The sequence below is a fragment of the Calidris pugnax genome, unplaced genomic scaffold (genome assembly GCF_001431845.1).
Source record: "Calidris pugnax isolate Ruff unplaced genomic scaffold, ASM143184v1 scaffold55, whole genome shotgun sequence".
Classification (NCBI taxonomy): Eukaryota; Metazoa; Chordata; class Aves; order Charadriiformes; family Scolopacidae; genus Calidris; species Calidris pugnax.
The window spans coordinates 3,271,752-3,296,651 of record NW_015090832.1 but is presented as its reverse complement, the minus strand read 5'-3'; the positions used below and the strand labels follow the sequence as shown (position 1 = coordinate 3,296,651).

General features: G+C 61.0%; 1 protein-coding gene across 3 annotated transcripts in view; it reads right to left on the bottom strand.

The window, feature by feature from the left end:
• Positions 1-1,942: 1,942 nt before the first annotated feature.
• Positions 1,943-24,900, bottom strand: part of SOGA1 (suppressor of glucose, autophagy associated 1) — a 28,260-nt gene continuing 5,302 nt past the window's right edge. Inside the window, exons 1-16 of one of the 3 annotated variants that reach the window (XM_014941313.1) lie at positions 20,714-20,804; positions 20,383-20,607; positions 17,900-18,058; positions 15,048-15,110; positions 10,956-12,182; positions 9,846-9,965; positions 9,550-9,675; positions 8,959-9,189; positions 8,695-8,802; positions 8,275-8,442; positions 6,319-6,570; positions 6,072-6,143; positions 5,627-5,697; positions 3,923-5,372; positions 3,685-3,826; positions 1,943-2,627 (exon numbers count right to left, since the gene is read on the bottom strand). In XM_014941313.1, the coding sequence (XP_014796799.1) occupies positions 2,599-2,627; positions 3,685-3,826; positions 3,923-5,372; positions 5,627-5,697; positions 6,072-6,143; positions 6,319-6,570; positions 8,275-8,442; positions 8,695-8,802; positions 8,959-9,189; positions 9,550-9,675; positions 9,846-9,965; positions 10,956-12,182; positions 15,048-15,110; positions 17,900-18,058; positions 20,383-20,580 (4,416 nt within the window). In that variant the 5' untranslated portion in view covers positions 20,581-20,607; positions 20,714-20,804 and the 3' untranslated portion in view covers positions 1,943-2,598. Of the gene's footprint in view, positions 2,628-3,684; positions 3,827-3,922; positions 5,373-5,626; positions 5,698-6,071; positions 6,144-6,318; positions 6,571-8,274; positions 8,443-8,694; positions 8,803-8,958; positions 9,190-9,549; positions 9,676-9,845; positions 9,966-10,955; positions 12,183-15,047; positions 15,111-17,899; positions 18,059-20,382; positions 20,608-20,713; positions 20,805-24,900 lie in introns of those variants that run through there. The other 2 variants (XM_014941315.1, XM_014941314.1) reach the window with 2 other exon arrangements.

Genomic DNA, 24,900 nt, shown 5'->3' with positions numbered 1-24,900 from the left:
CAATTCAGTGTCTTATCTTCAGAGTAAGTACGTTAAGGAAGGAATAGCCTGAGTGGCTTTCAGAATGACACAGATTGAATTGACTAGGTCTCTCCTGGTCTGAGCGATGTACACAGCCCCACAGCAACAAACTGAACTCCCTGGAGCTGTGTACGGAGCCCCAGAGCAATGCACAGAACCCCCTGGAGCGATGTACACAGCCCCAGAGCAATGCACAGAGGTCCTAGAGCGATGTACACAGCCCCAGACCAAGGTACAGAGCTCCTGGAGCTGCGTACAGAACCCCAGAGCAACGCACAGAGGTCCTGGAGCGATGTACACAGCCCCAGCCCAACATACAGAGGTCCTGGAGCTGCGTACAGAACCCCAGAGCAACGCACAGAGGTCCTGGAGCGATGTACACAGCCCCACAGCAACAAACTGAACTCCCTGGAGCTGTGTACAGAGCCCCAGAGCAGTGCACAGAGCCCCCAGAGCAGCATACAGAGCCCCCCTGGAGTGATGTACACAGCCCCAGAGCAATGCACAGAGGTCCTAGAGTGATGTACACAGCCCCAGACCAAGGTACAGAGCTCCTGGAGCTGTGTACAGAGCCCCCCGGAGCAGCGTGCATGGACTCAGAGCAATGCACAGAGGTCCTAGATTAGGGTACAGAGCCCCAGAGCTACACACAGAGGTCCTGGAGTGATGTACACAGCCCCACAGCAATGCATGGAACCCCCTGGAGCTGTGTACAGAACCCCAGAGCGCTGTGCAGAGCCCCCCAGAGCGGCGCACATGGACTCAGAGCAACGCACAGAGCCCCTGGAGTGGTGTACAAAGCCCCAGAGCAAATCACAGACCCCCTGGAGCGATGTACACAGCCCCAGAGCGATGCACGGAGCCCCTGGAGCTGTGTACAGAGCCCCAGAGGAATGCACAGAACCCCCTAGAGCGGCGTACAGAGCCCCTCTAGAGTGATGTACACAGCCCCAGAGCTACACACAGAGGTCCTGGAGCGATGTACACAGCCCCACAGCAATGCATGGAACCCCCTGGAGCTGTGTACAGAACCCCAGAGCGCTGTGCAGAGCCCCCCAGAGCGGCGCACATGGACTCAGAGCAACGCACAGAGCCCCTGGAGTGGTGTACACAGCCCCAGAGCGATGCACGGAGCCCCTGGAGCTGTGTACAGAGCCCCAGAGGAATGCACAGAACCCCCTAGAGCGGCGTACAGAGCCCCTCTAGAGTGATGTACACACCCCCAGAGCTACACACAGAGGTCCTGGAGTGATGTACACAGCCCCACAGCAATGCATGGAACCCCCTGGAGCTGTGTACAGAACCCCAGAGCGCTGTGCAGAGCCCCCCAGAGCAGCGTGCATGGACTCAGAGCAATGCACAGAGCCCCTGGAGCGATGTGCACAGTCCCAGAGAGATGCATGGAGCCCCTGGAGCAACATATAGAGCCCCAGAGCAACGCATGGAGCCCCTGGAGTGGTGTACGGAGCCCCAGAGGAATGCACAGAACCCCCTAGAGCAGCGTACAGAGCCCCTCTAGAGTGATGTACACAGCCCCAGAGAGATGCACGGCGCCCCTGGAGCAGTGTATGGAGCCCCAGAGGAATGCACAGAACCCCCTGGAGCAGCATGCAGAGCCCCCCTAGAGTGATGTACACAGCCCCAGAGCTATGCACAGTGCTCTGTGCTGTGTACAGAGCCCCAGAGAAATGCACAGAGGTCCTGGAGCCATGTACACAGCCCCAGACCAATGTACAGAGGTCCTGGAGCTGCATACACAGCCCCAGAGAGATGCACGGCGCCCCTGGAGCAGTGTATGGAGCCCCAGAGGAATGCACAGAACCCCCTGGAGCAGCATGCAGAGCCCCCCTAGAGTGATGTACACAGCCCCAGAGCTATGCACAGTGCTCTGTGCTGTGTACAGAGCCCCAGAGAAATGCACAGAGGTCCTGGAGCGATGTACACAGCCCCACAGCAATGCATGGAACCCCCTGGAGCCCCAGAGTGCTGTGCAGAGCCCCCCAGAGCAGTGTGCATGGACTCAGAGCAACGCACAGAGCCCCTGGAGCCATGTACACAGCCCCAGAGAGATGCACGGAGCCCCTGGAGCGATGTATAGAGCCCCAGAGCAACGCACGGAGCCCCTGGAGCAATGTATAGAGCCCCCCCCAGAGCAAGGCCCACAGCCCCAGAGCGACGCAGGGAGCCCCAGGGAAGCTCAGGCACCCCCGGGCAGCTCCACCGGGTGATTCCCCGCCTGGCCCCCGGCCGGCAGCAGGAAAATAGGTCAAAACAGCCTCCTTGAAAATCACTCCTCTCTCCTGGGGCACCAACGCTGCTCTGCGTGGGGCTGGGACGCTGTCCCCCAGCCCTGGGGGGGCTCTGTACCACTGTTGGGGGGCTGTGGCCGCTGTCATCATCCCCCCTGCCCCGCTGCCTCCCCGGATAAGGCTTTTTCTGGTGGTGAGGGGGGGCAGCGCAGACCGCAGGCCACCCTGCAGCCTCCTAACCCACAATCTCTTAATCCAATTGGTGCATCTCCAAATGTAGCTCATTTTGGGTTTTTTTTCTGTTGTCGTTTTTTTTTTTTGTTTTTTTTTAAAATGCACTTGGTTTTACATTGCAGGCTGTCCGGAGTTGGGCAGAGCCAAAAGTGGAAGAAAGGAAAGAAAAAAAAAGAAAAAAAAAAAGAGAAAATAAAAAAAAAAGAAAGAAAAAAAATAAAGAAAAAAATGAAAGAAAAACAAAAGAGAAAGATGTATATTCAGCACTTGGAGGAGCAAATAACTACAAGCTGGCCCCAGGCAGGGAGGTGGGTGTGAGCTGGGGGGGGGCACCACCAGGCTGGTGGCAGGAGACACGTGTGTCCATGAGTGTGCACACACACACACACCCCCACACACGCACACGCTGTCTCGCCCCACGCTCTGCACCCAGCCACCCCCTCTCTGCTGCTGGAGGAGCCGGGGGGGGGACACCACCCGGACCCTTCCCAGCTGTGTAGGACCTCAGCAGCTTCCCCCCCACCCCCTTCCAGAGCAGAAGGGTGGCCGGGGAGGGTCCCCACTCCCAGCCCCAGCCTGGGTGACCGCAGGGACCCTCCCCGCCTCCTTCCTGCCCTGCGGCTGATGCAACCGCGCCGCAACCGGGGCTGGCAGGGATGCGCTGGAGCTGGGACGGGGCGGGCAGCGCTGGCAGCGCCGCAGGGGACGGAGCCAGCACCCTCTGCCCCCAGGGTGGAGGGGGGGGGGAAACACCACGGCATCGCATCCATACATCATCCCTGCCCCGCTCGGCCCCCAGCCCTGCCCTATCTCCACCAGCAGCCACCCCCCGAGGGCCGCTCTCCCCTTCTCGGTGGGGTCCCAAGCTGGCATTCCCGGTGAGGACCCCCCCCTCCCAGTGCCGGGCAGTGGTTCCGAGGGTGGTTAAATCGGCCACCCCGGTGGGATCATCCCCACTACGCACCCCCCGGGGGGCTGCCAACACCAACGGCTCCACATCTGCTTCCTAAGCGTCCCCGAGGGGCGAGGGGGATGGTTAGGAGACAGATGCGCCCGTGCCGCCTCCCAGAGGGGGACACCCCCCCCCCATCCAACATCGGGGGCGTCAGCGCGGGCGCTCTGCCAGCAGGAGAGTGGGTAGCGGGCACGCTGCGTCCCCCGGCCCCCCCTCCTCACTCACACGAGGCCCCCGGCTTCTCCTCCGCCCGGGGGGGGTCCGCGGGGTGCAGTTTGCACTTGGAAGGGGAATGGCGGACGGTGGAGCGGGACGGGCGGGCGAAGCAGGAGGTGAGGGACTGGGAGCTGCAGTCACACGCCGTGTCCTGCAAAGATAGACAGGGCACAGGGGGGGTTAGAGGGGTCGGGCACCTCGTCCCCCGCCATGGTGGGACACCCCGGAGGGGACCCTGCCTCGTTACCTCGCTGGCTATGGCCGAGAGGAGGTCGGGGTCCCGCAGGGCTGCCTCCTTACTCCCCTGGCCGGGGGACAAGGGCTTGGCGTCCTCGCAGCTGCTCTGCTTGAGGACTTTCTTGTTCAAGACACGGGAGATGTTTTCAGCTGGATGGTGGGTGGCCAGGCTGGGGTGCTCGGCTCTCTTGCTGCCCTCCTCCCCGGTGGCCTCCTTCTTCTCTGGGGGGGCAGTGGGGCTCTGCGCCCGCCCGCAGACGTTCCTGAAGAACTCCTGCACGAGGCCGTACTTGGGTGCTTCGGGCTTGGTCCGGCTGCTTTCAGGGCAGCCCGGCTTCCAGATGGACTCGGTGCTGCCCGCGTGCTCCACCACGCTGAACAAGCTGGACAAGCCATCGTTGATGTTGCTGAGGACAGGGCTGTCCCGGGTGGTGGTGGAACGGGCCCAGGCGGAACCATTCTGCTTGCTCTGGTGCAGGTTCCAGAGGCTCCTGTCCTTGGAGGCGTCCAGCTTGGAGGAAGACCTCCTCTGGAGCTTCGGGGAGCCGTATTTTGGGGAGCAGCACGGCCTCTCGATCCTGGAGTGGACCTTATCCAGGGAGGAGGAGATCTGCTTGCTGCGCACAGACACAAGGGAGGAGCTGCGGGGGGACCAGCTCTTGCCATGGACGCCGCTGCCGCGTGGCAGGTCGGTCTGCAGGCCCACGCTCACCGTCTGGATGGTCTGTGTCCCCACGTGGGCCAGCCCCACCGTCTGGCTGGAGGTGCTTTTCACCTTCCTCTCCAGCGAGCTGGAGCGGATGGCCTGCCGCACGCAGTTGGTGATCTCCTTCATGTCGTCGCTCATGTTGCCGGAGATCTCCAGGTCGTGCAGCGAGGAGGGGAAGCGGGGCACCGGCGGCACCGCGCTCTCCACCGTGCCACCGTCCAGCAGCTCCCGCTGCTGCTTGGAGAAGTTGCACAGCCACTGACTGTAGGTGCTCTCGGCGCTGGCTGACTCCTCCGGCTCCTTGGGCTTGGCCATGGTGAACAAGAAGCCGGGTTCGATCATGATCTTCCCCTCCTTGTTGTGCACCAGAGGCGCCTCCAGCCGCCGCACCACCGGTGGGCTGTAGTAGATGCGGATCCCCGTCTTGTCGGGTGCCGTGTAGCTCCTCTGCATTTGCTTCTGGGCTTGATCGTGCCCGGAAAGGCTGCTTGCCCTTGAGTAGTCCCAGGAGGAGATGCCCAGCTTCTCCTTGGCCAGGCTGTCGGGGACAGGTTGCTCAATATTCACATATGTACAGTTGGAGGGAGGAAGGCCAGCGCTGTCCCGGATCCCGTTGGGCAACAGCTGGGCGGCCGTGGATGCCTTTTTGCCCCGGGAATGGTCGCCCAGCCCTGGCGTGGTCTTTCCAGGGAGGTAGGGAGAACAGTCGAGCAAGCTTTCAAACTCTGACATGGAGGAAACGGACTTGGTCCTGTGGGAGAAGAGAGGATGGGGTTCACAAGGGGACAAGGCAGCAGGTTGGGGGGCAGTTGGAGGCACTCCACTCCTACCCCAGAAGGACCCTCCTGGGCACCCAGACCTGCTCCTCATGGGAGCCCTTGGCCTCCAGGACAACACTGGACCATGGCTGCACCTCCCTCAAGCTGCCAGGACTGCCAAGCCTGGGGACAGCCCCATGCAGCCTCCTCCATGCCTGGGGGACCACGAAGGCACCAGCACACTCACCTTTTGAGGTTGGTTCCCTTGGCTTCTGCTTCAGAGATTGTCTCTTTGTCTGTGATTTTTTCATTGAGAGCCTGGGAGGACACAGAAGAAAGCTCTGGTGTCAGCAAGCACAGGACCAAAGTACACAGATGGGGCTGGAGCAGGAGGTACACCCTGTTCCTCCCCAGCACTACCACCTTCCCCCATGCACCCATCCCGTTCCCAGGGTGACACAAGGCTCCTTGTACCCACTTCTATTTTAAATCAACGTTTTATAACCTCACTGAAGCCCTTGGGGCTCCGCCACGCTCTCCACCCTCTCCTTCTCCCCAGCCCCTGGTGCTCCCCCTTGCAACCTCATTTCACGGGGGTGTTACCTGGGGTTCACACAACCTCCCATCTACCCCTTAGCATAGACCTGAGCCCAACCAGCACCTCCAGAGCCCCTCCACCTTCTCTTGCCCACCTCTTTCCAGTTGCTGCCGTGCTTCTCCATTTCAGAGTGCTTCAAGGCCCATGGGTTGGCTCCTTTCTGCAACTGGAGAACATGCCCATCACTCAAGGTGTGCAACATGTGCCCCTCTGGGCAAGCAAAAGCATTTTGCTGCTTGCCCCCCATGCATGCCCCGAGAGCGTTTACACGCTCTCGGGGCACGCATGGGGGGCAAGCGGCAGAGGCTGGAGGACACGTTGCCGATGGGGGGACACCATACCTGGTTGATTTTGTTCTGCAGGTCCTTCGCTTGCTGCTCTGCCTGCTGCTGCTCCTCCTTGAAGCGGGCCAGCAGCTCCACCTTCTCCTGGTTCCAGTTCTTCTCGCTGATCTGCAGCTGCTTGGTGAGGTCCATGACGGCGCTGTAGGACTCGGCCAGGAGATGCTGGTGCTCCTCACGCTCCCTCTTCAACGCCACCTTCCAGTCTGGCAGCGCGCGCTCGGCGATCCCTTTGCCTGCCTTCGACTCCAGCTGCGGGGACATGTTGGTGGCTGTGGGGGGACCCACGGCTCCAGCGTGGTGCTGGACATCCTCAGGGAAAAGGCAAGGCCATGGATTTCCCAGTTCCCAAGGCTGTGTCACACAGCACAGCTCGCCCACGGCCACCACCGAGCTGCAACAAGCCCTGGCTTGTAGCCACCTCATGCCAGCCGGCCCGGCAGACGGTCACCCGGTGGGACGTGGGCTGAATGTCCTGCCTGCTGGGCTCTGCTCTGCCCACACCCCTGCCTGCTGGACCCTTGGCCAGCAGTGTGCCCAGGTGGCCAAGAAAGCCAACAGCATCCTGGCCTGTATCAGGAACAGTGTGGCGAGTAGGGCCCGAGAGGTGATCGTCCCCCTGTACTGGGCACTGGTGAGGCCCCACCTCAAGTACTGTGTCCAGTTTTGGGCCCCCTACCATAAAAAAGACATTGAGGTGCTGGAGCGGGTCCAGAGAAGGGCGACAAAGCTGGTGAGGGGTCTGGAGAACAAGTCTTATGAGGAGAGGCTGAGGGAGCTGGGGTTATTCAGCCTGGAGAAGAGGAGGCTGAGGGGAGACCTTACTGCTCTCTCCAACTCCCTGAAAGGAGGCTGTAGAGAGGTGGGGGTCGGTCTCTTCTCTCAAGTCACAGGCGACAGGACAAGAGGAAATGGCCTCAAGTTACACCAGGGTAGGTTCAGGCTGGATATTAGGAAAAATTTTTTCACTGAAAGGGTTATCAGACATTGGAATGGGCTGCCCAGGGAGGTGGTTGAGGCACCATCCCTGGAGGTGTTCAATTGTTTGTTGTGCGGGTGTCTATTTTTGTCAGTTAGGTTGATGGTTGGACAAGATGATCTTTAAGGTCCCTTCCAACCTAGAAGATTCTGTGATTCTGTGATCTCCTGGCAGGGGAGCCTCCAAGGATGCTGCTACCACTGGTGGTCAGGAAGGCACCTAGAACTGGGGTGCAGCAGCTCTGCTCCCTTTTTGGGGTTGGAGAGAGGGGAATCGGGAACCACCACTGAGCTCTGCCTGGAGAAATCCTGCCTGGGAGGTGCTGGCACCCACCCCGGGGAGTGGAGCTGATGGACGGCCGTGGGCTGGTGCCAGCACGGGGTGAGGGAGCCAAAAACCCTCCTGGCTGCGAGGGCAGGGCTGGGGGGACCGATGGGACAGGTTCTGTGGGCAGGAGCTTCCCCCAGCGCTGAGGGGGTGAGGGAGCCAAAAACCCTCCTGGCTGCAAGGGCAGGGCTGGGGGGACCGATGGGATGGGTTCTGTGGGCAGGAGCTTCCCCCAGCACTGAGGTTCCCCTCCCTCCACCTTCTGCCCTTGCCACAGCCATACATCCCTCCAGCAGCATCTGTGGGGGGTGCTGAGAGGAGAGGAGGGCTCTGACCCCACTCCCAGCTGCGGTGTCCTGGGGAGGGGAGGACACTGAGCCCCGATACCATCCTGCCCACCCGAGACAAACCCAGCGGAGGAATAAAGAGCATCCTCTGCTGCTCCACAGTCACATTTTCGTGCCAGCCCCGTTGCTATGGAAACTCGCCTGCCGGAGCGGCTGCTAATTGAGATTCCCACAGTGCCACCCTGCCTCCCAGCCCTGCCCAGCAGCCAGCGCTTGGCACGCAGCGCGGGCAGCCCCCACATCCCCACCAGGCAAGGTGGGGGGAGCTCCCCCCAAGGTCCGCAGGGTGCCCGGGGCTCCCACCTGGGCGATGTGGCACTTGAGCTCGGCGCGCTCCATCTCCCAGGCAGCCTTGGCCTTGGTGAACTGCTGCTGCAGCTCGCTGGCACCGCGCCGCTCCTCCCGCAGCTCCGTGCACAGCTCCTTCAGGGTCACCTTCATGTCCGCCAGCGTCTTGATGCACTCGTTGGGCTGCCGGGGGACGGGGAGTGAGCAGAGAGGCCCCACACCAGAAGGGAACACCCCTTGGGTGAGGGACAGGGGGTGCCACCAGGGCAGGGGAGCACCCCTCGGGGTGCCATGCCAGCGGGGAGCGTCCCCTCCCAGCCCCACAACCTGGGAGAAGCGTCCACCCCATGCCACGCAACCATAGTTTGGGGGCTGATCTTGTTGTCCCAAAGCATCCCCACCCCCCCTCCCCGGGTTCCTGGGGACCCCGCTCACCGTATTGGGGGTCCAGGTGTCCCCGGTGCACGTCTTATTGTCCGCCTGCTGCTGTGGGGCCAGCTCCTCCTCCTCCAGCAGCAGGTAAAGCTCCTTCATGCTGTTCACCTGCAGAAGACACCACAGCTGGAGTGATGAGGGGACCCACGGCCCGGGATGGGGGACACCCAAGCAGCCCTGGGTGGGAAGCACAGCCCTGGGGATGCCCAACAGTGTCGTGCCCCTCTACAGCAGCCAAGGTGGGAGCCCCTCAGCCCCCAGTACCTCCAGAAAGTCCTCGCCCTCACTGTGCACCATCTTGCCCTGGCGCCAGCGCTTGAGGAACCACTTGAGCTTCATGAAGAGCAGGAGGAAGCTCTGCCTGAACTGCTGCGACTCCTGCACCAGCAGGTTCTTCTCCTGGCTCCAGAACTTCTGCTCCAGCCTCCTCTGCAGGTTCAGGCTCTGCAGCTCAAACTCCCGCCGCAGCAGAGCCTTCTGGTGGTCCTCCTTCAGCTGTGGAGAGACATGGGGGCTCTGAGATGGGGGCTGGCAGCAGTGATGAGGTGCCTCCACCCCAGGGTCTGGGCTGAGCCTGGTGCCAGGCCCCTATTTAACAGCCTTGGGGAGCTGAAACACCTGTCAGTGTGCTGAGGACAGTAGGGCCATCGAGACATCGCCATGGGTGGACATGGCTGCACGCCCATGTGCAAGGAGGAGTGTGCTCAGCCCCTGTGCCCCTTGAAGATGGGACATGCTGTGTGTGGTCCTGGGTGACACCTGGGTCTCCAGGCACGTTGTCAGCCTGGGGCTGGAGGTGGCACAGCCATGGGTATGGAGACACCCATGGGGCAGCAGGGGCTGCTGCCTGCTTACCTGGCAGATCTTCTGCGAGAAGTTGTCCACCTCGTCCTTCCTCAGCTGCCTCTCCTGCGAGAGCTGCTCCTGCAGTCCCCGCAGGCTCTCGTTGGCCTCCGACAGCACCAGCTGCAGCTCCTTCATCTGCAACGACCCAAGGAGGGGATGGAGATGGTGGGCTGGATCCGGTCGCACCTCCCCGTGTCCCTCCCCGATGGGGCTCTGCAGCTTCCCTTGTCCCCAGCTCTCAAGGTGGACATCCCTGTCCCCAAGCCCGCTGGATGAGGGGACACGACTCCCTGCCCGTGTCTCACCTCGGTGGCGTAGGAGTCGTTCTCCTCAGGCCGGCAGGTTTTGTAGCTCCGGGGATGCGTGGGGTCCGTGTCCTTGGCGTGGGGGATGCGGAAAGGGTCGGCGTCCCTAAAATCAGGCTGCTGCATGCGTGGGCAAGTTAATGAGAACAAACCAAAAGAGCGGGAAGAAAAAAAAGCCAGAAAACAAAACAATGGGTCTCCGAAACAGTAAAGAACTACAAGACAACAAAAAGGATGAGGAGGAGAAGGAGCTTCATCACCATGGCGGGAGACAATGCGGAAACCAAAAGGAAACACAGGATGAGGAGACACGTGGCCTGGATTGTTTGGGGAAAGGGGAAAAAAGAGAGAAAGAGGGAAAAAATGTGCAAACACCAGTTACGGTGCCATGCAGTGATTGGAGGAGACCGGGACCTGGGGCTGGTGGGACCACATGCAGAAAAAATAGGACTCTGAACAAGCGAGTGTGCTCCAGAAAGGGGCTTGTGCCCATGGCCCCAGCCACCACTGATGTCCCTGGCCCCTGGAGAGGAGGAGGATGGCAGGGCACGAGCTGCTCTCCGCTGCTCCGAAGGTGCTCCCCATCGGATGCAGATTTGCCCTGGAGCCTTTGCCCTCCAAATTACCCTGCCTGGGTACTACTGGGGGCTGAGGCTTCTCACAGCCGGGGGGATCCCCGCAATTTGGGCTGCTTTCGGGGGGCTGCAGGCTGCTCTCCTCCCACCCAGCTCATCTCCAGTAAGCAAAGAGCTTCTGAGCTGGGGATGCTGGGCTGAGCTGTGGGGAGAGCAGCCGAAACGTCAGCCCCTGCTAAGGTGGGATCGCACCCAAGAGCCCCCAGCCGCGGGCAGGGCACCCTTGGCACGGCCAGCCCATGCCGGGATGCTCTATGATGCCACCACCTCCTGCCCTGGGCACACTCTGTTGGAGCAGAGTCCTACCTTGTCCCCGGTGCCCCGGCATGCAGCGAGGTGTTAGTCTGGGTTTTGCTCTGGAGAGGCAGGAGGGAGGTTACGCTGGGGATCGGGGGTTTGCTCTGTTAAAGCGGGAGGAAACGGGGCGGCAAAGAAAGCGGCGGCTGCTGCGGGGGATGTAGGAAAAAGCCCGTACCTGGAAGTCGGAGGCGTGCTCCTTCTGCAGCCCCTCTTTGGTGGTGTCGTGGCTGCCGGGGCCAGAGAAGGAGTCCGTGTGCTCCTTGAAGCCGCTGGTGAGGTGGTCCACCTTCCTGGCGAAGCAGCCCAGGTCCTGCTGGAGCACGCCCAGCCGCATGAGGAGCACGTTCATCAGCTTGGCATCGCTGGGGCTCTCACCGCCGCTACCCACCGCCTCGCCCAGCAGCCCCCCCGTGCACTCGTTGTCCAAGCAAGCCTTCAGCCCAGAGGTGAAGCCGTTGGCATCCGAAATCAAGACGTCGATCGCTTTGCTGACGAGCGCCGCCTGGTCCCGGATGCCCAGCAAGGTCTCCAGGTCCTTGGCTTTGAGCAGCTTGGCGGGACCGTCGGGCACTTTCCCACCAACGGGCAACCTGTCCTGCCCGTCGGCTTCGCCGCTGCCCATCCCGTCCCTCCAGCCGGCGGTGGGGACGCACTGCGCCGAGTCGCCGGCCTCGGCGTCGGTCTCCAGCATGGGCCGGGTGGTCTGGCAGGAGGCCAGGTCGCAGCGCTGGAGGTTGGAGAGCAGCACCCGGTTCTCGTACTGCAGCTTCTTCACCTTCCCGCTCAGCTCGCTGATCTGCACCTTGGCCGTGGCCAGCTCCTCCTGCGAGGGCTCGCTGATCACCGAGCAGCTGTCCTCCGACAGCGTCACGTCCAGCTCGTGGTCCGACTTGTACTTGCTCAGCTCGTTCAGGAGGAGCTTGTTCTGGTCCTCCAGCTCCAGCAGCGAGCGTCTCAGCAGGTCGGCCTCCTCCTCCACAAACTGCAGGTGCCGGCGCAGCTCTGCCACCGTGTCCCCCGCGTCCCCACAACCCGAGACACCCGCCAGGAACCGTGTGTCCTGTCCCGGCAGGTCTCTGTCCCCCTGGCACTTCATGTCGTCCATCTCTGCCCGCAGCCCACGGTTTTCCACCTCCAGCTCCACGATCCTCCGGCTGAGGATGTTGGCTTCCTCCTCCACCAGCTTGAGGTGGACCTTCAGCTCGGCCTCCCGGGAATGGGGTGAGTCAGCCAGCTCCTCCACGGAGAGGGAGCTGTCGAGGTCTCCGTACAGGGACCTGTATTTCACCAGCTCCTCCTTCATGCCATCGTTCTCCTTGGCCAGCTTAGTCAGCTTCTTGCACATCAGGGCTGACTCCTCCTTGGCAAAATGCAGCTGGCACTTCAGGTCGGCGCTGTCCTCCTGGGGACCGAGAGAGCGGACATTAGAAAAGCCCTCCCAGGGGTCACAGTGGCTTTCAGCAAGCCCTGGGGACACGCCACCCTCCCACCCCGGTGACCCCAGGGAAGCTGCAGCCCCTGTTCATGGAGGGGAAAAAGTCTTTGAGATCCATCCCAGAGGCTTTCAGGGAGAGCCTGGACACCAGGCAGGACGCCTGGGCGAGGAGACCCATGGCTCCAGCTGCAGGAAGGGCATCAACCCCACCACTGGGGACACAGGGACCGAGTCCAGCCGTGCCACAGCCTGACCCACCACGGGGAGGAGGAGGAGAGAAAGCTGTCAGAGTCAGCAGAGCGAAATCAAAGCCTCCACCAAGGTTTCCTCCTGAAAGCTGGCAAGCCCTGAAGCAACTGGCGCTGCTGTAGCTGTAACCCCCCCTGCCCCGGGGCTCTGCTCCTCATGTTCAGCCCCAAACACTCCATCACGAGGTGGAGAAGCAGGGTTTTCAGCTGGAAACCTCCTGAAGTCCCAGCCTTCGCCCAGCACTTGCCCTTGCTGCCACCACCTTGCCAGGGGACAGAAAGCCCAGACAAACCCCCCTGCACACCACCTCGCTGGTCCCTTCCCAAGCCCCCTTTTTTCCTGGGACCTTTTCTCCACGTGTTTTATTTTTAATTTAGCAGCGAGGATCTCGGCTCTTTGCCCAGACAGACCGTTTCTCTGCTTTGGAAAGCTTTTTGGACTGAAGACCAGGATTTCCTGACGTCCAGCTTGTGGCTTCCTGTGCCGTGGGGTCACTTGAGTGCTCCCAGCTCCGGCACGGTGACTGCCAGGAGGGGACCTGCTGGGCTGTGACCCTCACCCTGTGGCACTCCACGTGGATGCTGGAGGTGGCTGAGCCCTTTGCCCAGGTGGCTGCTGGCTCTGGTAGCCCTCTGCCTGGCTGAAGACATCTCCTTCCCTCTTTCCTTAGCTGGGAGAAGCAAGCTGTCACCTCCTTTGGGTGCTCCTGACCTCCCCCCCAGCCATGCCCACGCTCACACCCCGCAAACCCCACAGCACCCATTTATTCTGACTTCCCAGGCTGCTCATATCAAGGCCGGGGGATGATGAGGAGGGTGGATCCCATCAGTTTTGGGTGCTGTTTGATTCCCCGGACGCCCCACTGTGACCACAGGAACCACCCTGCTCCTCTTCCGCACTCACGCACAGAGAGGCAGCCTCACTAAGGCTCATTAAAACTGTGCCCCCCCCCCCCCCCCCCCTCTTTTGTCTATAAAGCAGCCCTCCCACCGCTCTCCCCATCCCTCGTCCCCCCACCAGCACAACCCTGGCGAAAAAAAAAAAAAAAAAAAAAGAGAGAAAAAAAAGAAAAAGAGCAGCCGCCTGGCATGTCCCTCTGCCCCTTAGCATCGCTGCAGGGACACGTGCGTCCCCAAGACCACCTCGAGTGCTCCTGGGGTGCAGGACAGACCCCAACATTGAGTCAGTGTCCCCCCCCCAGCTCCATTTTCAGTGCTCGCCCAGCGCTGCCGGGCAGGAAAGGGGCCCAGGAAGCCACAGATGAGTCATGAGCATCTGTGCCCATGGAGCCACCAGGCCACGGCTGCGCAAGAGAGGGAGCTTGGGGCAAGGGGAGGGGGGGGCACATCCAGGGTGTTTGCACCCAAGGAAACTTGGGGTTTGCTTTCCAGCTCCTCCGGCTCCTTCTTGGAGCATCAGTCCCACCACAGAGCTGGGACCGCATCCAGTGCCGTGTCCCCAGGTGAGGGGTCTGGGCTCTGTGGGGGTGTGGGAGGCAGAGGGGGGGGAATTGCTGCAGCCCAGGGCTGGGGTTTATTCCCTGCCCCGGGGAGAGGCAGAGGAGGGGCTGTATTTCAGCCTCGGGAAGGGGGATGATGGAGGGGGTCCACACAGCCCCCTCAGCTCGGGGCACAGCTCTTTGGGGAAACAGGGGGACCATCAGCTGGCCTGAAAAGGATGGATTTAAAGGATGGATTTAAAGGAAGATGATAAATAAAAAACCAAAGGGCAAAGTCTTTGAGGGCCTGGGGATCCCTGCCCTGCGGCTGCACAGAGTGGGCTGTGCCAGCAATGACACAGGTCACCCAGAAACCCTCGGGGTGCCCGGTGTCCCCACCATGAGATGCTCCCAGCAGTGCGTGCCAGGAGTGGCTTTACAGGGTCTCCCTCCCTGCCCTGGCTCTGGGGAGAGCAGATCTACTCCCCCAGAATAAACCTTTCAGGTCTTTTGCCTTTGAAAGAGGATTTTTCCAGTATTAAAACACTTGCATTTCTATTCCTGCAACAGCAGCTCTGCCCCTCCGAGCCCCGGTAACAGCATTAACGAGTCACAGCAGCTCAGCCCAACAGCAAGTGACAGCTGAAATCCTGCTGCCACCAGCAAATCCCAGCTCCTGGCACCGGGCAGGGACAGCTCGGCCTCCAGCCCTTCCCCACGGGGACCCCCTCAGCTCCCCCAAACCCCGTGGGGGGCTCCAGGGCCACCCTCAAGCACGGCTGCTGGAGGGACCTGGGCTCCAACAGCCACAACCCAAGAGCAGAAGCAGCTTTGCAATGTGAATGTCAAAGTCCTTCAGCTCCTTCCTGCAGCCCTGACACCCTGAAAGGGTTAAAGCCACCCGCTGGCCACTGATGCTTCATTGATAAATGAGAAGAGGGAGCGGCTGAGGACAATGAGGATGGCCCAGCACATCAATCCCTCCCTTATGCAAGGTCTCTGAGAGGCAGGAAAGCCCTGCAAGAAGGGGGATGGCACTGCCATGCTCAGATTTACTGCTGGGTCAGGCATAGTCTCCAGCTGGCACCGTGACCTGGATGCCAGCGGGCCACCATGGCACGTCCCAGACACGCCTGCACCAGTACCTGCACCGATGGTTTCTTCTCCGTCTTCCCGATGGAGCGAGACCCCCGTTTCTTCAGGGAATTCTGCAGAGAGAGGACAGAGCTGTCACCCGCAAGGATGGCAAACAGACAAACAGACCCACCGTGGGTGGACATCAAAACCAACTTCTCTGCAGAGAGAGGACAGAGCTGTCACCCGCAAGGATGGCAAAGCACCCTGGCACAGACAGATAGACCCACCATGGGCGGACATCAACACCAACTTCTTCAGCCACTCGTGAACCCCAGGAAAACCCCAGAGCCCTAGCGGGCTGCGACCCTTTGCTTTGGGGGAGCTGGACTGGAAATCATCATATCATGAGTTTTGGCCAGAATTTCCCCCTGCAGGCAAGCGAGCAGCAAGAGAGAGCAGGAGTGAGCAGGAAATGAGCCATGGAGAGGTTGAGTCAAGTCCCCTCAGGGCTGGATGGAGCAGGGAATCCAACCCCCAAGCCAAGGGACAGCTCTGAGGGCATCCCAGTGTGGGAGCAGCAGAGGATGACGTTCCCCCATTGCCTCCTCCCCAAGCAAGGGACATGTCCCGGTCACTCAGCTATGGGGAGGGCTCCTCAGCAGGATGAAGCTGACTCTGTCCTCTGGGGCTCTAGGGACACAAGGGACCATCTCCAGGCTAGTGAGGACAGCTGGGAGACAACACAGAGCAATTAGGGAGAAGCAGGGGGGGGGAAAGCAGGTTCCCTGAGCAGGGCCAGTAATGTGGGAAGAGGAGCTGGGGAAAAAAAACCTCAAAAAGACCTCTGCAGCCCCCCATGAGCGCCGGCCGATCCATGCGGCCACCCTAGACCTATTTCCAAGCTGGCGCTGAGGCCCAGCAGCCAAAGAAAGCAGCTGTGAAATGTAAGCTGCTGCCTGTGCCAAGGTGCCGGGCTCCAGGCTTTCCTATTAAGGCCACGACCATCGCTGGAGCTCCTGCTGCTGCAGCAGAGCCTCTCCTGGGGGGCTGGCCGTGCCACGTCGGCATCCCTCACCCCCACCCGGGCTGGCAAAGGGCATCGCCGGGCCCCGAGCAGCCCCCAGCACAGCCACCCCCCCAGGGTCAGAGGTGGGCTCCCACCCCTCCACCTTGGTGCGTCCCCTGGGGTGGCTGTGCCCTAAAAGTCCCTTCCCAGCTGAGCTCGATGCGACGGGCTTGGCATGGGGTACCCGGAGTGGTCCCACTTTTCTCCCGCCCCCCAGGAGATGCTGTCAAGAGGGGTAGAGCCAGAGGGACAAACACAGGCGCCTTTGGGGATGATCTGCCCATCCTGACAATTATCCAATTATGGGAGAAACCTCTTGGAAGGGAGAAATAATCAGCCCTGAGGGGTGAGCCCAGCCCTGCGCAGCCTCCTCCGCTAACAAGCTCTGCCACGCCATGCGCCCTCCAGCAGCAGGGAGGAGGTGGAGGAGGGCTGTTAACTCCCTCGGGTTTGTCTAATTAGCGCTCTGCAATCAGTGAGTAACCCCGATGCCCTTGCTTAGCCTGGGGACACGCCACCCGCACAGTTTCAGGGGAGTGTGCTCCGAGTGGTGCCAACTCTCCTGCCAGCATCGGGGTCTCCTCTGGGCTCCTGCAGCTGCAGAGAGGGGCTGCCTTCTGTCCCAGGCTCTTCTGCCAGGGCAAGGCAGCGGCTGGTGCCCAGGTCCCCCTGCCCACTGCCCATGCAACCATTTTCTCTGCTTGTTTTTCAAGCAGCCGGGGAGTCCTCCCGCTGCTGCCATTTGTTATTCAGCCCGCACTCCCCGGCTGCAGGGAAAACCCATTTCACGCTCATGAGCGGAGGCTGCGCAGTGGAGGGACAGGACACCCTGTGCTGGGGTGACGCTGCTCTGTGCCACCCTACGAGAAGGTGGCTGCAGAGGGGATGGCTGCGACCACGGCCGGGCCAGGAGCTGACCCTGGCATCATCTGGAGCCGACCCTGGCATCATCTGGAGCCGACCCTGGGGAGCCCAAGCCGTGTGCTGGCTCCCTGCCCTGCCACCCAGGGGAGCACGGCTGGGGGCAGAGAGAGCCCTCCCTGTGCCATGTCCCTGTCCTTGATGGGACCAGAGCCCGAGCTCTCCCACAGCACATCTCCTCCCACACGCTGCCCTGATGGATCCGCCAGCGATGCCTCCCGAGGCTCCCCGGGGACCAAAGGCATCCCGGGCAGTAGGGAAGTGGGTTACAAGTGCTGCAGCGGATCACAAGCCCATGTTGTCACCGGGATGCCTTTCCTGTCACCAAGGATGACACCACTCCTGCCTGGGAGCTGGTCACAGGACACAGAGTGCCCTGGACCGGTGGTGCTTATGGTGGTACCCGCGTGGTACACAGCTTCCCAAGATACAGACAGGACCGTGCACCCCCCCTGGCTCCACAGCCCCACTGGGACACTGCTGGGGCACCACTGGGACACCGCTGCCATGCAGACCCCTGGCTCAGCACAGTTTGAACCAGCAGCCTGCGGTGAGGACATGGCCAGCACGGGGCACCGCGCCAGGGACACGGCGGACTCCACACGTCGTGCAGAGCTTTGGTGGGTGGGAGTTGGGCACAGCCCAAGGCTGAGCAAATGGCCGAGGACATATAAAGTGGCTGTAGTGCAGGGGGTAAGTCCCCTACCTCCCCCCTCCCTGGGGACCGGGTAGACCCCCCGGTGCCCGCAGGGTGGGACGAAGCCCGCCTCACTGAGGGAAAGCGCCGCTCGGGTTTCACGAGCATCTGCAGCACGGTTTGGGTTTCAATGATGGGAGCAGGGATGGGGGATCCCACGGTGCAAGGCCAGGACACCTGCTACACCCAGAGCCTTGGGGACGCCTCCCCGTGTCCCCTCCCCGTGTCCCCCTCACCTCTCGGAGCTTGTCCATCTCGTTCTGCACCACCTGCTTGGCCAGCTCCGTCTCGATGAGCCGCTTGCGCAGGTCCTCGTTCTCCTCCTCCAGCCTGATCCTCTTCTTCTCCACCACCTCCAGCTCATTGTGGAGCCGCACAGAGACGTCCTTGGCCACCTGGGGACACAGCGGGGGGCTGTCCTCAAGCTGGATGCAGCATGCTCGGGGCTGGGACCGCGGTGCCAGGGCACCTACAATCCTCATGCAGAGATCATCAGGCTGTTGCTGAGACCCTTTGGAGCAGACGCTGTGCTGGGTGACATCCAGGCCTTGTATGTCCCCTCAATCACTTGCTGTGACCACTGTTACCCCTTCACCAAGGGGGCAAGGCTGCCCCCCCCATCCCCATCCCCTCACCAAACCCTGCCTTCTCCAGCCCTAACACGATGCTGCATGGTCCTCATTGCCTTTTTGTATCTTTTGCCTGCACTGCGAGGCTGGAAAAGCCCCCAAAAGGCTGGAAAAGCCCCCAAAAGGCTGGAAAAGCCGTCTGGCAGCACCAGAGCAGGCAGCAGCTGTGCTGGTGGGGAGAAAGGCGAGCTGCTGCATCACGTTACGGAAAAAAACCAGCAGCTGCCCCCGGGGTGAAGGGTGCCTCCATCCATCCCCAGCACGGCCCCAGAGCCCCCCCCCCTCTCCAGATCACTGCAAGGGAGCAGCCCCTGGAGTAAAGGGAGCTTAACAGCAAGAAGCTTTCGCTCCTGCATCTGTAGGAAGGGAAAAATTGTCCCCAGTGCCCCATGTGCCCCTCCCAGCCCGTGGTACCAGCCCTGGGGAGGCAGCAATATCCCCCCGCTGAGGGGCTGGGGGGGCTCAGCTCCCCCCGAGAATGGGTTGTGCTTTCTTTCCCAGAAGAGAACAAGCTGGAAGGGGGTGTTTTTGGCAGCAGAACCCCAAGCAGGGGACTGCTGGGTGGTTTGGGGAGGGAATCAGGCCCCCAGCAGGGATGGGCAGCCCAAAGCAGGTTCACAGCCCTGCACTCGTGGCGTGTCCTGGCTCCGGGACAGGCTGTTTTCTGCTCAAAAAACTAAATCACTCCTTGAGCTGTTGCCCGTGACCCCCCCAAGCCGTCTCCAGCTGCCACCCCACCTCTCTCCTGGCAGCAGCTGTGCAGGCTGGAGCCCTCAGCAAACACTCACCGGCACCGGTGGCTCCTCGAGGGCCAGCGGCTGGCGACGGCGAGGCAACGTCACCCCAAAGAAATCCTCGTGTCCCTGCCCCAGCCTGCTCTGCCTGACGACCCAGAGGAGCAGCTCCCAGGTCCTCAGGGTCCTGGTCACCCTGCTCTCTCCCTGCACGTTCCTGCCTCTCCAGCCCATGGTGGTGGGCCCTGTCCTGTCCCCATTGGTGCAGGATAAGGGGGCTCGACCCCAGGGCACACAGCCAGGCTGGGCTCCTGCCTGCACAGGATGAATCTCACGTATGGCACTGCAAGAACCCTGTCCTTGGGCAACGCTGGCCCTCTCCACCCTCCAGACCCTACGAAAATACCCCCATGAAGAGACCACCCATGATCCAAAAGTGCTGCTCCCCACTTCTCGTACCACCACCGCCAGCGGAAAATCATAATGTCCCCATTAAGGGGCTGCCCCCCATAAATGGCACAGCCCTGCAGAGCTCCCTGCATCTCAGCATCCCTTGCTACCCCCTTGTTCCTCACCAGCCACCCAGTATTAATCCAGGCTGGGGGATGAGGGGATTGAGAGTAGCTCTGCCAAGATGGACTCGGGGGTACTGGTGGATGAGAAGCTCAACATGAGCTGGCAATGTGTGCCTGCAGCCCAGAAAGCCCCCCCACATCCCGGGCTGCGGGGGGGATTCTGCCCCTCTGCTCCGCTCTGGGGAGACACCCCACCCCCCCCTAGTGCTGCCTCCAGCTCTGGGGCCACCAACAGCAGAAGGAAATGGAGCTGTTGGAGCGGGGCCAGAGGAGGCCACGGAGATGCTGGGAGGGCTGGAGCCCCTCTGCTGGGAGGGGGGGCTGAGGGAGTTGGGGGGTTCAGCCTGGAGAAGAGAAGGCTCCCGGGAGACCTTAGAGCCCCTTCCAGTCCCTAAAGGGGCTCCAGGGAAGCTGGGGAGGGACTTTTTAGCAGGGCCTGTTGTGATAGCACAAGGTGTAATGGCTTTAAACTGAAACGGGGGTGATTTAGACAAGATAGAAGGAAAAAATTTTTTACACTGAGGGTGGTAAAACCCTGGCCCAGGCTGCCCAGAGAGGTGGTAGATGCCCCATCCCTGGAACCATTCAAGGCCAGGTTGGACAGGGCTCTGAACAACCTGATCTAGTTGAAGATGTCCCTGCTCATTAACAAGGGGGTGGACTAGATGACCTTTAAAGGTCCTTTCCAACGCAAACTATTCTATAATTCTACATCTCACCAAAAAACACTTTGGAGGATCTGGGGACTGCCCGGATGGGGATGTCACCCTCCCAGGCTCACCTTGACGTCCTGCTCGAGGCTGTGGATGAGCTCGCCGTCCACCTGGCCGGTCTGTGCCACGCGCAGGCTGCGGCGCTCGGCCTTGCGCAGCCGGTACTGCAGGATGCGGCAGGTCTTGCTGGCCTGGTCCAGCTGCTGCCGGAGCTCCTGCAGCTGGTAGACATCCTCCTCCATGTAGACGTCCCTCATCTCCAGCATCTCGGCGCGCAGCTCCTCGATCTCATCCTGTGGGGAGATGCACATTAGAGGGGATGGACCCCATAGCTTGGTCTCCCCTCTTTTCCCTCTGGCTCCCCTGTCCTCCTCCATCCCATGAGTTGTTTTCACGGACCTTCTACCCCTCAGATCAAGCCCCATCCTTGCAGGAAAGAGGGCTTGGAGCCAGCTGGGGCACCATCACCCACAGGCGAGCACACCCACGGTGGGGGGGGACACACACAGCCAACACGGGCGCCTATAAATATTTGTGGTAAAAGAAAGAGGAAGGTGGGGGAGGGAGAGGAGCTGCAGGAGCAGCACAGGCGGCAGCCATGGCAAGAAAAATGTAGGTCGTCTTTGGAAAAGATGTGTCAGGGAGGCAGGCGAGGGAAGGAGGAGACGGCAGGCGAGGACAGGGGAGGCAATGCGGGGACACAAGCAAGATGCCATCAGTGCCAGGAACCAGAGGTCGCCCCTTGTTTTTGCCACCAAGGAGCAATCATTGGGCTGGGTCCTCCTTCCAGCCTTTTCCCAGTCTCATTACAAACCTCTCCCAGCCCTCTCCCGCAATGCTGCTGTCACAGCAGGGCCAGGGGTGACATCCTTCTGCCACCAGCACTGACCCAAAGCCTCCTCCGGGTCTGCAGCACACGACTGCTGCAGGACCCCCTGTATCAGCCACAGCCCCAGTGCCACCTCCCCATCCAGTGCAGGGCCACTGGACACCAGGGATGCTCAAGGACTGTCCCCTCTGGTCCCTGGGGACCCACATGGGCTGCCCAAAGCTCTTTTCACATCCCTGTGGGCATGGTCTCAACCCAAATCCTCCGAGCAAACACTCCAGCCATTGCACCAGTTGTTCTCCTCCTCCAGTGGACCCAGCCTGCACCTGGGAAGGGATTGAGCATCTGCTTTCCTGCCAAAAAACCCTGCCACTAAAAACGTCCCATCGCTGCCAAATGCAACTGCCACTCGAGGGGCGAGGGGCTCACGCTGCCACCTCCCACCGCAGCACAGCCCGGGAAGGGACAAGACAAGGATCCAGCACAGGCAGCGGGGACGCACAGCCCCCATTCACCCCAGGAAAAGGGGACAGGACCCCCCTGCTCCCCACACCAGTGTCCTGCAGCCCGAGAGAGCGGCACCGTGCCAGGCACTGGCACCCTCGCTGCTGCTGCACTGCCCCAGCCCAGACAAAGCCCCAGCTGCAAGAATTCCCCCGAAAAGCGAAGCCGAGCCTGGGGAGGGGGGATGGCAGCTGCGGGGACAAGTCACAGTCGCTCACTGTTGGCTTTAAACACTACGTGATAAATAAGGAACGTCAATTAGACAGTCCCGGATTATCTCCCGGCCCAGGCTGCCAGAGCCTGGTGGCACCGTGGCCACCAGTGTCCTGCCACCCTCTGCCACTCGGCTTCTTGCTGGGGGGTCTCGAGAGCAACAGCAGGGCAGAAACAGCCCTGAGGCACCGAGGTAGGCAGCGGGGGGACGTCACAGGGACACTCAGCCAGAGACCATCCCATGGAGGGGCACCAGGCGTGGAACCCCCAGGGACGCACTGCACGTGCCCCCGATGCACCTCGGGGGTGACACCCTCCATGGAAACCCACTGCCAACACTGCCCACCCCACATAGCAGTGCCACCACGCTGGGGACACCAGCAAAAAAATCCATAAGCCAAACCAGCCCGGGGAGCTGGTTTATGGGATCTGTTCCTTGGGAGCTGCCATAGGGAAAAAGGCGTTCTGCATCGCAGGGGAGCAGGCGCTCTGCAGCGAGGTGGTGGAAAACAACCTTTTGCCACCAAAATCAGGCGAATCGTGGCTCGAAGAAGATTGCAGAGGGACTGGGGGGGCTGCCTGCGTCCCTCCGCAGCGCTGACCGCACCGGCTCCCGTTTGCTGTGCGGCTTCCCCAGGCAGGGCAGGGAGCAGAGACCTTGGAAAAAACCCAACGCAACCTTCCATTTGCTGGAAGGAAGCCTGGGCTGGCCGTGCTGGGAGCTCCCACTTGTTTACACCCCGGGTTGTAGCAACCAGGGCTTTAGGGGGAGGCCGTGTCCAGCACGAGCTGCTGCCGGGGCAAAGCCTGGTGGCACAGCCCTGAGCTGCTCCACGGTGGGGTGATCCCATGGGAAGCGGGGCTGGGGGAGCTGGCAGAAGGGCTGGCACTCAGGGGGGCTGGGAAAGCGGCCACAGGAATTTGCCTGCACCCTGCAACGCCAAGAAACCCCTGCACAGCCTGCCCTGAGCTCGCCCCTCGGAGGCAAGTCCTGCCACTAAGCCATAATAACTGGATTAGGATCGGAGAGCAGAAAAGTGCCAGCAAACTGGAAGAGAGCTTAGGATGACAAAGCTGATCCCCTCCGTGACCGGGCTGCCGAGGGCAGAAGAGCCCTGCGGCTCCTGGAGGCAGCCAAATGGGGTGCTCCGAGGTCCCCTGACGGCTTCGGGGGTCCGTGACAGCCACCGAGCCTCACACATTGCATCTGCATGTTTTCTGGAGTCGATGCCCAACTTAGCAAAAATCAAAGCAAAAAATCCATTTGGATAAAGGCGAGAGCAGAGCTGGGGTGGGGAAGAACCCCCTAGAAACATCCCAAATTCAGGGGTGGTGTTGTGAGCATTAAGCACCTTAAGTGATGCTAACTGAAGTGTGAAATGGATACAAGGTGGGCAACGCTGAGGTAGGGATCACAGAATGGTTTGGGTTGGAAGGAACCTTAAAGCCCATCCAGTGCCACCCCCTGCCCTGGGCAAGGACACCTCCCACCACACCAGGTTGCTCCAAGCCCCCTCCAACCTGCCCTTGAACCCCTCCAGGGATGGGGCAGCCACAGCTTCTCTGGGCAACCTGGGCCAGGCTCTCACCACCCTCACAGCAAAGAAGTTCTTCCCCACATCTCAGCTCCATCTCCCCTCTTTCAGTGTCAAACCCTTCCCCCTCCTCCTAGGGCTCCCCTCCCTGATCCAGAGTCCCTCCCCATCTCTCCTGGAGCCCCTTCAGGGACTGGAAGGGGCTCTAAGGTCTCCCCAGAGCCTTCTCTTCTCCAGGCTGAACCCCCCAGCTCTCTCAGCAACCCCTCACTGCAGAGGGGCTCCAGCCCTCCCAGCATCTCCGTGGCCTCTCCTGGCCCCACTCCAACAGGTCCACATCCTTCTTGTGCTGAGATGAATTACTTCTTTCCAACACAACTGCCCGTGGGGGGCTGCCAGGCTCAACCACACGTCCCATAAACAAAAGGCCTCCACACCTACATGGAGTCACAGCCTCTCAGAACCCATGGGCAGCTCATCCCCTCCATCCTCCAGGATTATCCACCACTGCATCCGTGCTCACCACATCTCCGCAGCAGCAAAGGTTACATGTTTTTTTTTGGCCAGAAGTCACCCATCTTGGAAAAGATGGGGGGATCTGCAGTCCAGGCAGACTCGTCTCAATGCCCAAGGGATGATGGTGGCCAGAAGCAATCACCCTACTTGTGTTTGCAGGAGACAGGTTACACTCCATGGAGGAACCCAAGAGACAACACACACCTTCAACCTTCTCTAAGCAATCCTTGGAGAAACTGCCTCTCCCTGGGGAGATCATTAAGGAAACTAACTATCCCACCATTAAGGTGGGATACAAACTGCCTGGAAAGAAAAGCATGCATTTTCAGAGCAGAATGTAACAGCCATGTCCCCCACTTGCAGGACATCATCTCCTCCAGGAAAGACAAGACCTGGAGGGGCTGAGCATTAGAGTGATGGTCCAGGATGGCGGCATGGCGGTAGGAAGACCAATAGAGGTAGCAGAGAACCCCTCAAAACGCAGATCAGACCCATGGTGGGTTGCAGCAGAAGAGTTAAACCCTGGGATCTCCTGCGAGAACGCAGCAGGCTCAGAGCAGACCTGCTGGATCCGCTATCTGGGAGAAGCAGAAAGCAGCGAGGGATACAAAACAGGATCATGCCAATAACGCCATGGCTGGCTGCCGTGCCGCTGCCAGCGCATACGCCCGTGCCTTTGGCAGCCCCAGCCTTTGGGGAGCAGCCAAGCAGCAGCCCGTGGGGGGGAGAGGGGAGCACAGCCCTGCCCCACATCCCCCCACCCTCCACCCGCACCCCCCAAACCCCAGGGCGAGATGCGAAAGAGGAGAAAGGGTAGAAGCTGCCCCCCCCTCCTCCTGCCATCCCCCCACCATGAAAAGATGGGGATTAACATCCAGGAGCAACAAGCACCGCTTCCTCTGAGATTACAGGACAAAAGCGGCAGCTTTCAATTAACTCTGAGCCCCCACCAGCCAGAAGAGGCAATTATGCTTGAATTTGCTGGGGGG